The sequence below is a fragment of the Engraulis encrasicolus genome, chromosome 12 (genome assembly GCF_034702125.1).
Source record: "Engraulis encrasicolus isolate BLACKSEA-1 chromosome 12, IST_EnEncr_1.0, whole genome shotgun sequence".
NCBI classification, from domain to species: Eukaryota; Metazoa; Chordata; class Actinopteri; order Clupeiformes; family Engraulidae; genus Engraulis; species Engraulis encrasicolus.
In genome coordinates, this window is record NC_085868.1 from 4,850,396 (window position 1) to 4,863,280 (window position 12,885).

The 12,885-nt window shown below is 43.7% G+C and overlaps 1 protein-coding gene across 1 annotated transcript in view; it reads left to right on the plus strand.

Annotated features, from left to right (window-relative positions):
- calcrlb (calcitonin receptor-like b) overlaps positions 1–11,395 on the plus strand; it is a 51,097-nt gene extending 39,702 nt beyond the window's left edge. The window contains exons 11-13 of the mRNA XM_063211521.1: positions 2,722–2,940; positions 7,641–7,682; positions 8,472–11,395. Coding sequence (XP_063067591.1) covers positions 2,722–2,940; positions 7,641–7,682; positions 8,472–8,711 — 501 coding nt within the window. The 3' untranslated portion in view covers positions 8,712–11,395. The remainder of the gene's footprint in view (positions 1–2,721; positions 2,941–7,640; positions 7,683–8,471) is intronic.
- The last annotated feature ends 1,490 nt before the right edge of the window (positions 11,396–12,885 follow it).

Below are 12,885 nucleotides of genomic sequence, written 5' to 3' on the forward strand. Positions count from 1 at the left end.
ATTTGATTGTGCAACGTAAACTTATAAGTGTCAGTAGAATCAAACGGGGCGCTGAAATATTGGAGCCAGTAACATCGTGTCCGGTGGATAGTGTGCAGAGGTGTGCGCGCGCCCGCGCTAGTGGTGTCAACAATGATCGATTCGGCGATCCGAATCGATCCGGGGCATGGACGATCCAGATCCAGATCCAGATCCGGCAAGTTCCAGAATCAATCCGGCAATTTTTTTAAGTTTCAATTACTTCCATGGATATTTCGGGAGCAAATGAATGTTAAATTAAATAAAAACACTTCAAAACATTGCAAGACTGATACAGACTGATACAGAAAACAGCCAATAAATTTTTGCTCAGTATCTGACTACTTGTATTTCCTCATCATGGCTGAACATTTGCTTTGCGTTCAGTAGAAATGTAATGCATTGCAATGCATTGTAGAATTGAATCGAATCGGATTGGATCTAATAGAATCGAATCGAATCGGATCTACTACCTCCCGAATCGTGATCGAATCGGATCGTGAGGGCAGTGCCGATCCACACCACTAGCGCGCGCGCACAACTAATGTCTCTCCCATCTCTTTGCTCATCAAGCCTCCGATCTCCAAAAAGACACGGGCACTCCGGATAACTGTTTAAACGAGCTGTTTAAATAATGTGATGCACGCTCTTCATGACATGGCATGGTATCGCACATATCGTTTAAACATCCATGATGGAATTGTCACTCTTAATGTGCACGTATTAGATATGAAAAAAATATCCTAAAACGGTCACAACACCAGAGGACCCGTGGTGGTGTGGTGGATATTTGTGGCGGGGGCCCAGGCCGAGTTGTTACGGTAGGCTACAATCATATTATAGAAGGGACAGTCAGGCGACACAGCGCGACTCACATCGGGTAGCTGTGGTACCGCAAAGCATTCCTGATGGTGGAAATGAATGCAAATGCATGGAAATACTCGGGCGGATATCCGGGCACTCACATCCGGCAGCCTACTTATATTGGGTTGCTACAGGGTGTGCTATCAGAGCACATGGAGATTGACAGGGGGGTGTGGGCCATTAGAGGTTTTTCACACCTATCTCATTAGTATTCAAATGAGACAGGCAGTGGCCTGACATAGTGTTTCTTTTTTGCATTTTGTATGAAAACAACAAAACATTTCTAAATGCCCTTTTTACTTTTATGCAGCCAACACATTTGTTTACAAGATTCAAACTTCAAAAGTCTTGGCTAGATATATTTATTGTGTGTTTTCTTGCACTTTTTGAAGACCTCTGAAACCTGTTTTTTTGTACAGTTGTGTTTATACTCAATTTAAATAAAACACGTTTGTATGACATCCAATTTTCTTTCAGATTATTTCTTGTCAGGCTTTTCAGAATACAACCATATATTTCACTTTTGCATAGATGCTTACTGTTAGTTGAAAATACTTGAAAATGTCAGGGTGGTGCAAGCAGCCTAAAAGCCTCTGAAAGGCCTTAGACCTCAGAGGGTTAATGGAGTTCCCATTTTGGATTTTTCCAGTGATGGGGGAATCTAGATCCGTTAGTTACAATCCAGTGTCACATAGTTCCAAAAACCTGCCTTACTCAACCAGGTGATGAATTAAATGTATTAAGTTTTAAACAGTCATGTGGCCAGATATGACAGATAAGATAGAGGTGATTCATAAGGAGTTCATAAGAGTTCATAAGGACTTCGGGATCCATATGATCTCAACTGCAATCCTATGGCAGCCATGCCCCTTTAGGAGACTAGGAGACTAGAAAAAGGAATGAAGTTCAATGGAAAATCCACACCCATTTAGGACACTGCAGTTGATGCCACTTTGTTGCATTGGAGATGCATGCCACTACAAAGAATCGTCTGGAAGAGTAACGTACCCCAAACCCCACCTACCCAATGCAAAGGAGTGTACTCCAGTTTCGTCTCCTAAGGGGGTGTTTGTTGTCCCGTCCTTCTTCTCTTTCTGTTTGGTGGCGGCTTGCACAAGATGTGCCCTACTACCATCTACAGCGCTAAGGGAACTCCATTAACCAAAGGTTTCCTAAAGGGTTGTTCACCTTACGTCACATGGATCCAGAAAAAGTGTGGGCTTGATGTATCTTATTCTAATAGATTCATGGCCACAACTTACTTTGGTCTACCGTACTGAAAAAGTTAGATGCTGCCAAGCTGAGGCAAGGCGACAAAGACTGAGACAAAGACAAAGCTGGTTGGATTGGGGCGGGTAAAACCAGGTCATTTGGAATATATGGCACTGGATTGTTAATCTAGTGAAACCAAGTTGACCATCACTGGGTTTGTCATATGTGCTACTGGTGACATGCAGTACTTCCATGTTGCTGTGCAGTTTATGCCCTGATCATCATGTTGTACCTTTGTGATGATGACGGAAATTATGATGACGATAATGATAATAATGATGACAATATTGATGAAGATCTTTGCAAGTAACACTAGCTAGGCTGTTACCTTGACGACAATGATGATGATTATGATGATGATTGGTCATTCTGATGGTTTCTTTGATGACGACGACAATGGTGATGAGGATTACTGACACTGGTTATATTTTGCATGTAACAAGAGCTGTGCTGGTCAACTCTTTGTGTTTAATGAAAACAGTAATGATGATGATGATGATGATGATGATGATGATGATGATGATGATGATGATGATGATTGATCACTCTGATCGTTTTGCCCCCCAGGTGAACCTGTTCTTTCTGCTCAACATCATCCGCGTCTTGATCACCAAGCTGAAGGTGACGCACCAAGCCGAGTCCAGCCTATACATGAAGGCCGTGCGGGCCACCCTTATACTGGTGCCACTACTGGGAATCCAATTCGTACTGGTGCCATACAAACCAGTGGGCAGAGCAATGTCAGAAATTCACAACTACGTCATGAACATACTCATGCACTTTCAGGTGAGGAGGCACGCACGTGTGAGCACACACACGCATACACACACACACAGACACACACACGCACACGCACACACACACACACACATTCACACACACACACACACACACACACACACACACACACACACACACACACACACACACACACACACACACACACACACACACACACACACACACACACACACACACACACAGCCTGTAGGCATATTGCTTAAGCATGTATTGTGCACACAGTGAAACCGGACTGTCCACTGAGTGCTGCAACAGGTGCTGAGTTACAGTGTTGGTGTTTATACAAGAACATTGTGTGATTGTGTGTGTGTGTGTGTGTGTGTGTGTGTGTGTGTGTGTGTGTGTGTGTGTGTGTGTGTGTGTGTGTGTGTGTGTGTGTGTGTGTGTGTGTGTGTGTGTGTGTGTGTGTGTGTTTGTGTGTGTGTGTGTGTATGTGTGTGTGTGTGTGTGTGTGTGTTTATTGTGAGATGAGAATCTGCTAAGAAAACATGACTGGCAAATCCACCGGAATGCAGAATGTTATTGCTCGGAATGTGGAATGTGGAATGCCGAATGCGGAATATTCTGACTGATTAGCATTGCTCAGGTTCCATGGGAAATGTGCCGTGGTATTGATGGTGGATAGATAAAGTCCCTTGGAGTACATATTCACCCCCTCAGAGCCTGTATCAGCCTTACTGGCACTCGATGTTGGCACATTTCTGACAGGCTTCGATAATGTCGAATTTTTTACAGAATCCAGACTTGTAATAACATAGTCGTTCTTTGTTTATACAAATTGGTCAACCTATTTAACTTTGTTAGGTATTTCTGCCGCATGTCCTCATATATCCTGAGCCAGGTAGTAGCTAAATGAAGCAACTTGCAATATTTTAGCATGTGATCGCAGTCAAGCGCATGTTCTGCCTGCCTGTTGGTTATGGTAAGCCCTGCGAGAGCGGCACGATCACGAGAAGTCCTTTCTCCAGCAAGAACGAAGATGCCGGTGTTTTGCCCTAGCTTTCCTTCAGTTCACCCCACTCCATTGCTCTCCCACCATCATCCACCGGGGGGTGTCCGCTCAGAGTTCACACATATCTGCCGACGCAGATACTGCCCGAGCTCTCAGTGGCGCCCCGTACTCCCGAGCTCGAGAATGTTTGCTGCATAGACATTTCTCGGCCGTGGCAGTACTTCAGCACCACGGCCAGCGATCTTGCCCAATACGTCACGTAATCTCTCAGGTTCTTGAGTGCAATGGTCCCTGTGGACCTCGTGAAGCACTTTGATGATCAGTCCACCGCGTGGACAGCACGATCACAACGAAGATGTATGCACGAAGATGTATGCATACATGCTTAATCCAAATTTCAGAGAGTGAACTTTTGAAATGGGTATGGAGCACCACTATAGTCAAACGCATGCTTTGCCTATTGGTTATGGCTAACCCATCCCTTATAAGCTGGGAGCTCTCATTTCGTTTCCTTCAATTACATGCCGGTTACACATTTTCAGGTTATTTTTAAATGTGTGTATTTTATCTGTTCACATATAAACACGACATGTGGATACAAATAAAAAAGTTAAGGATTCATCGCTTGATTGGAATAAGAAACATGGTAGGCTACTCATCCTCTTTTGAGGTATAGGATAAAGCCTGATTGAAGTTCAAGTGGCATTAATCTGCACACTTGAAATCCTTTCATAGCGTCTTACAGCTATGTCTGGTGATCGATGGACCTATTCACTCTTTGCTGAAAACACTCCTGACAAAAAAAAATATGTAGGCTATATGACACTACCAAGAGTTTAAAGTAACAGATTAAGACCAGGTCATTACAATGTTTTCGAGCTAAAACTGTAATCTGTTATGACATGGTCCCTGTTATGTAAGGGTTAACGTTCGGCGAGAAGGTCGCTACCGTGGAATAGCAGCACGACAGAGAGAATCTTTAGACCCCGACGCGGAGCGGAGGAAGTGCTGCTATTCCACAAAGCGACCGACTCGCCGAAAGTTAACCCGCTTATTATATGGATATACTTAAATGATTCACACATGGCGTGGACATTTCTTTAGGCCTATTTAATGTTAATTGTATTATAGTTTTTCATGTCAAAAGATTGTTGCTGCGCAAAACAATACAGTGCCGTTGTGGAACACCGCTAGGCAACAGCTAGGTAGCCAGGACAACAGGTGTTGTCTATCACAGCAGCTGATTAGAGTCTTATTGATGTAGCCCCTCCCATTACCATTCAGATAAATAAGCGGACCAAAGTGGGTTCGTGTTGAGCTAGAGCAAGTAGGTGTACCTGTTAATGCAGTTACCTTAAGTGAGTGGAGTCTGACAAGTAATATAAGACATTTAAAAATAAATGTATTTATTTTTATACCAAAAATGTTAATAGTACACAAATAAAACAATGTAAATGTCCCTCATTCACTAGTTATAAGAAACCAAGTTCCCAAACAAAAATACATAAGCGGGGTATCTCCCACTATGACTCACAAAATAAAACAATAAAAGATAAGGTACTCTCACTAGTACACTTAAAATTATATTTCACTAGTCCCTGGCTCTTACTATTAGAATTGTGCTCTTTAACCGGCCACCCCTCTAAATTGTGGCCTCACTCGCTTCAGTACCTAAAATGTACCCTGCCCCTTTAAGAAGGCGATCCTTTTTAGATTCGGAGAAAAAACATAAAAGTGTAAACTCAACCCAGCAAATGGGGTTATCTCTGTGACCCACACAAAAGGACAGAAATATCTCCCCCCTTGTCTAAACACTTAATCAATTATACTCCCCCAGACTACTCATACAAGTAGCACCACGCTAGATGAAAAATAACCAAAACTTACCCCACTGTCCCAGACAAAGCTTGAGGCTTACAGTACCTCTCTTCAGTCACAACATTACAACACAAATGCACCGGTGCACCAAATAAAACAAACAAAAAAGAAACAGCCGGCAATGAAAAATAACAAACATTGCAGGCCTGTTAATTCTCTCGATTTGGTTCACTTCAAACGTCTCTCTTTACTCACGACCCCAGCAAGCTGCAGTCGGTTGTCCGTGGTGTCGCATCGCTCTCATGCAACTCGGAAAGCACAACGCGCGAGGCTCCCTCGGTGCCCAGAGGTTCCACTGACTTTCTCCTGGTAGTCAATGAGTGGCGCTATCTGGGGCGCGTTAATCCCTCGATGGTTGACTTGGTGGAACCTCAGACTTTCTCCTGGTAGTCTGAGGCGCTAACCAAGCAACATTCACCCTGTCTTACTTATCTGGTGCTAGCCACAATGGCTGCGTCACTGTACTCGTCTCACACTGTAGCTAGCAGGCACAGCTCACGTGCACTGCATTCGGTAACCACACACGAAGTAGTAAGCATGTAGTACACAATGTAATAAACTAAGGTCGCGCAAACCCAGGAAGACACTGCGCCATTAAGTGTCATAAACTGAGCGACAGACTAATAAAAGAACAAGAACAGCTCTTTTTTTCTACTTAACTTTACCAAGCGAGCCTTGCTTGACCGCTTCTCTCCAGTTCCCCTCTCTTCTTTCTCTTTCCTCCTTAATCATGCGAGAACATCATGGATTCACATATATTTCACAGTTACAATCAACTTCAATATTTCACATTATATGAACCCTGATACATTTTCACAGTGTTTTTAAACAGATACAACAAAAGTAAAAAATAAAATAGTTATCAAAATTTAAACTATTTATTATGGAAAATGAATTGACCTGCTTCGCTGCAGTCACGTGACTCGGAGATACCTCCGGGTTACATTGAAAAGTCGCTTTAGCAGTGAAAAGTCTTGTTGCCATTGACAGCAGTCTGTTATAGACCAACCCGTCCGTTATCGAAAAATAACAGACGTGCGAACGTTGGGGAGCCCCGTTGAAATGAATGGAGCATTCGACCGATGACGTCACACCATATAATAAAAAGTAATAAAGGCCCTGTTTAATGTCAGAGCAGTGTAGTACTATGGTAGTTAAAAAAGACATGCCTGTTTGCGGGAAGCTAGGCGGAGTAAATAAACAAAACAAATCGAACCTCACCCTTTGATGGTCCATCTTAGCCGCTCTACCGGTGCAGAAGTACAGAGACGTTTACACTGTTGTACTGTTCCAATTTTAATTATACACCGCAGTATCTCTTTAAGAAACATATTAAGACATTAGAATTTGGGTGACAATAATGTTATAACAGATGCTCTTCGTGAAGGGGTTAAGATTCATTGCATGTCAGGCATCCTCTTGGTATCGTCCCAGGTCGGATATTGTGCATGTGTGCCGTGTGAGAGAGATTTGTCAGCAAATCAGAAACAGGTGCGGAGGCTCTCAGCTGTGTTGGTGTGGTTAGCCTGGCATTTGGCCCAAGGGGAGCAGGGCAGAGTCTTCAACAAAGGGCCAGTAAAAGTACAGATCATGCTTTCCTTCACAGACTCTCTTGTGAAAGGACCGTGGGAGAGGCTAGGGTTGTGTGGAACTCCAAAGAGTTCCGGTTCTAGAACAGAACGGTGCAGTCAGTGTGTGGTCTCTGTGCTCAGTTGGTTGTTTCCAGGCGGAACTGCATGTGTATTAGCGGACCACAGGATATGGTCCAAACCATGTCCTCACAGTTCCTGATGTTGTGTACATGATGTGACTGATCTGTTTTATTGCTTTGTTTTTTTTCTGTCTTTCTAACTAGGGCCTGTTGGTGGCCACAATATTCTGTTTTTTCAACGGAGAGGTAAGATGATGCCAATAGCTATATCTTTTCTTTCTTTCTTTCTTTCTTTCTTTCTTTCTTTCTTTCTTTCTTTCTTTCTTTCTTTCTTTCTTTCTTTCTTTCTTTCTTTCTTTCTTTCTTTCTTTCTTTCTTTCTTTCTTTGTCTCTCTCCCCCCTCTCTCTGCCCTCACCCTATATTTCACATTTATATCACATTAGCCAGTGAAAGTGGGTCACCTAGTTTTGCAGAGTAAAAACATGTGTATCCATTCACCACAATACACCATTAGTTCTTTCGACACAGTCCTTTGATCCCTGTCTGTGTGTGTGTATGTGTGCTTGCGTGCATGCATCTGTCTGTATCCTTGTGTGTGTGTGCCTGACATTATGTCCAAAATGTGTAACAACTACCGCATGCACTGTGTGTGTACTGTACACTGTGTGTGTGTGTGTGCAGTATGCACTGTGTGTGTGTATGGTATATTTATGTTTTTATCCCTGCATGTGTTCCCTTCTCAGTTCTGCAGCATGCTGTCATCACACTCCTGTGTATGTGCGTGTGCGTGTGTGTGTGGTGTGTGTGTGTGTGTGCGTGTGTGTGTGTGTGTGTGTGTGTGTGTGTGTGTGTGTGTGTGTGCGTGTGTGTGCGTGTGTGTGTGTGGTGTGTGTGTGTGTGTGTGTGTGTGTGTGCGTGTGTGTGTGCGTGCGTGTGTGTGTGCGTGTGCGTGTGTGTGTGGTGTGTGTGTGTGTGTGCGTGTGTGTTTACTGTACGTGTGCATTAACCTATGCGTGTGCCTCCCGTCTCCAAAGGTCCAGACTGTCCTGCGGCGGCAGTGGAACCAATACCGCATCACATTCCGCAGCTCGCTGTCGTCGCACCCCGAGGCCCTACGCTCGGCGTCCTACACCGTCTCCTCGCTCACCTCCTCCATGACCGAGGTGCACCGCTGCTACAGCATCGACGGCCACACCGAGCACCTCAACGGCAAGGGCTACACGGACATCGAGACAACGCCCACCATATACAGGAACGACAACCTGTACGCTTAAAAAGGGAACCCTGCCCCCTACCCCCACCCTTTCTCTGAAGGGACCCCCACCCTCCCCTCTGAAGGGACCCCCACCCATCTACATCAAGAACCTGCGTGCTTACTCCTCCACCCCCCACCCTTCTACGTCAAGTGCTACACTGACATTGAGACACACAATGAAACAAGACCCCCACGAAATACTGCAAAGAACAATTGTATTCTTTAAAGGGAACTGACATGTACTGCAACAAGAATCTGTATGCTTACACCCCCCAGCACCACCACCACCACCAAAGTACAACAAAGTGAGTTCAAGTCTGATCTCCTAAATGGGCAGAACTTCCATTGACCTCCAGTCATTCTCCTAGCCTCCTAAATGGCCTTGTGCGTGTGGGCTTGTGATGCGAGACAAGTACAATTTAAAGGACATTTGCAATTGGAAGGTTAAATGTTAAAAGCCTCCCAAAAGTTACTCTGCTGACACTGGGGAAGCTATTGTTTTCACCACGGAGGCGGGGCATCACCAAAGCATGAGGCCACAAGTGAAAGGAAAAGGACAGGAGGCCCTAGTTTGAAATGGAACCCATGGCCTCTGTTTCTATTCCAATATGGCTTCTGCTTTCACCCCACCCTAATATGGTTCCTATCTGCCATCCAGCCCCCACACCTTATTCCTCTTCAGATGGATCTGAAACACCTGCGTTGAATCAATTAGTGATGTAATGCATCATCTCATGGCCAGTTGCAATATATTGTGAAGACTTAAGTCCCCGTGCTGGACTGCAGTGTGCTAAAATATGCTATGGGTTTCAAAAGCAAAATACTGCACGTGACATAAGTGAGGAAAGCCTGATATGAGAACTGGACTCCAACACAAACCATGGGCATCATATGACACACTATTGCCTCTTTTCCACTGGGGGATTTCTGGTAGGCCTACAGCTCGACAAAGCGCGACTCGGCCGCCACTTTTTGCTTTTCCGGAATGAGTGCGGGTGGACGCTGGCGCGTTTTAGCAGCCGCTGCTCATACTCTTCCACTGAATTAGGCTCCACTACCCACTCAAACTCACTAAACCTTTCGGACTATTTTACACCTTTTTGGACAAACGAACTGGTCACCGACGCTTGGCTGTGGTGGGCAAATCGTGACGGCCTACCTGCTACACGGCGTTGGCCCGCTGCTGTGGCTGAGAGCTAGGCCTACTCAATAACACCTGTTCCATCGCTGTGTCCGACGCCACTTCCATTGCTGCTTCAGGGAGTTTGGACTGCCGTTGAGCCAGCGTGGCTGCTGTCTTCACCAACTTGTGCCGTCCCCTGGTTGCTGGCTGCACCAACTAGAGCTACACCGTGCTGTCTCGCGGCGTCCAGCCTCGCGTTTGGATTCTGTGTACTGACAGCGTGCTCGGATGCCTCCCTCCCTAACCAGCGTCTCGGCGGCCCTGTCCACGGCATTTCACCGTTTATTTAAAAGAACTTCATCTGCTTGTTCGCCTGCCTCTCTTATCCGAGCTCGACCCCACGACGGGAGGTTCTAGATTTTCGTATCCCCACGGCCCTCCATCGCTGCTCCGGTCGTGGGTTTGCTTATCTTCACCAAACGTGACTGTTTCCATTTCATCATGGACTTAACTTTCCACAGCTGTCTATTTTGTTGTGTCCCTGTTTTGTATTTATATTGAGTCTCTGTATGTCTTTGAGTGTTTGAGCGCTATATAAATAAAATGTATTATTATTATTATTATTATTTTCGAATAGGAATGACACAGCTCAATTAAAGGGCAAAAAGTGGAGGCCGAGTCACGCTGTGTCGAGCTGTAGGAATACCAGAAAGCCAGCGGTGGAAAAGAGGCATATGTGGTCAACAGAAAGAATGTAGTCTACTGAGAAGAACCAAAGGAAAAGAATAAACCACAGAACTCTTTCCTGACCACTTAAAGCCACTTAACTTAACACTGTCCCTCTTTATGGCAAAGAAGTATATTATTTTCTAGTGTGTGTCTTTTAGCCAAAAAAAAGTCTCCAGTGCAGGGTGACTTTGTCATTGTCAGGCAGAAACCTCATAACTTTTTTCAGTTATCTACTGTTATTTTCTAAAGAAATAAACATCGCATCACTAACAATTGGTTTTGAAATAATTCTAAAAGTCATATGCTCACTGAAATGCCGAATAGTACTGATTCATATTTTTGAAAGTAAAGAAATGAATAATGAATTAGTCATTGAAGTTAGGCGGTTTCTGCCGGACAGATGAGCAGTGTAGGCTTGGGTGCCTTGCTCAAGGGCACTTAACCCTCCTGTTATCCTCAGATTTAGGTTACATCTGTGATCCTTGGGGTCATTTCGACCAGCCACTTAAATGTCTACAAAATCAGTAGAAGCAAAAACTTTTGTACCAGTTTATGTCTCAGATATTTACTGTTGCTCTGTTGGGGACATAAGAAGCCGTTTAGATAAGTCCTAGCACCCCCACACACAGCCCACACACCAAACAAACTAATACATGACTAGGCGAAAATGTCCCCAAAAGTCGCCTTGAATTAGTTTTGGCCCTCGTCCTACTTTGGCCATCATACATATTGTTAGTCATCAGAGCCCTAAATACAGCAAAATGTTCTGTTCTAAATAACTTCTGTTCATGTATTTTACCTAATCTAGACGATTGGAACATGTATTAGCAAAATATGAATGTTCCATTTATGTTTAACTTAAGGAAGAAGAAATCCGCACTCACAAACTGCGTCTCATTATTCATTTATATTACCACCATGTCCAAAAAGCAAACGCGTTTCGGCTAACAAGCCTTCACTGATGAAGGCTTGTTAGCCGAAACGCGTTTGCTTTTTGGACATGGTGGTAATATAAATAAATAATGAGACGCAGTTTGTGAGTGCGGATTTCTTCTTCCTTAAGTTGACGCTTTTTATCTCGCACCCAAAAGCTTTTCGGTTTTTCAAGAAGTTGAGCGCGTCCTCTGCCAATACCATTTATGTTTAATACACTTAAAATAATTTGGGGTAAAATTGACCCCAAGGAACACAGATGTAACCAAAACGTGTACAGCACTTGGGAAAACCCCATATATTTAGGAAAAGTCATCAAAGATGAAGCAAAATAATTATGTAGGCCTACTTCATGTATTTTTCAGACGTTAAACATTGAATGGGGTCAAATAGACCCCAAGGATAACAGGAGGGTTAAGCCATGGATGCATTGTATACCTTTGTTCTATTGGTAAGGGTGGGATTCGAATCTGCAACCCTCTATCCAAAGATGAACCATTAGGCCATGGCTGCCCCAAGGCTCCCTACTTGATACTTACAGTAATCTTAGGAACCTATTTTTAAAGGTTGTACATAAACCTTGTTTTCTCAGATGGAGACGGAATCGCTTCGCTGCCAAAAAAACAGAAAAGAGCCAAAAGAGCACTCTGCCTTCAGTGTCTTGTTGTGGATGTAAAACATACTACTGGTCAAATCCAAATGATTTATATCAGAGATAAGATATTATCATAGTATTCATGTTGGTTGCCCCTGTGGCAGAGTTCAGATCATGAATTTATGTGGTTTATGTCAGGCACATAAATGTACATCACCTTGGATACCGAGTGTCAGTTATGAAACTGTCATAGTTGACACATTTCAAAATGCTGGAAAGATGGAAGATGTATGTATTTTTTACTGAATGTTTGTTCAGGACACTACCTATGTATATTTGTGTGCATGTGTGTGTGTGTGTGGGTGTGTGTGTGTGTGCGTGTTCCTGTGTGCCTGCGTGCGTGCGTATGTGTGTGCGTATTTGTATTTCTTTATTTGTATATTTTACTGTTGTACATGTATAATGTTGGACACTTAATGTCATTATCAACAGAAGTGCCTTATATCCATAAGACTATATTAATATTAAAATTATTTTATGATGTATCTAAATGTTTATACTGTGTAATTTGAACAATATGTAGGTCTTAATCATAACAGATTTTTGTTGTTGTTGTTGTTGTTGTTGTTGTTGTTGTTGTTGTTGTTGTTGTTTTGCTTCCTTTCATTTTGGCTGCGTTTGGAGGGAAATGTTATCTGGCGCTATCTCCAGGACTGCTAATTGGACATCACGCCTTTCTCATGAAAAATGGTGGCATGTACCATAAAATAACTGACACACAGAGGGTCCCTGATGTCGTAACAGCAAACTAGT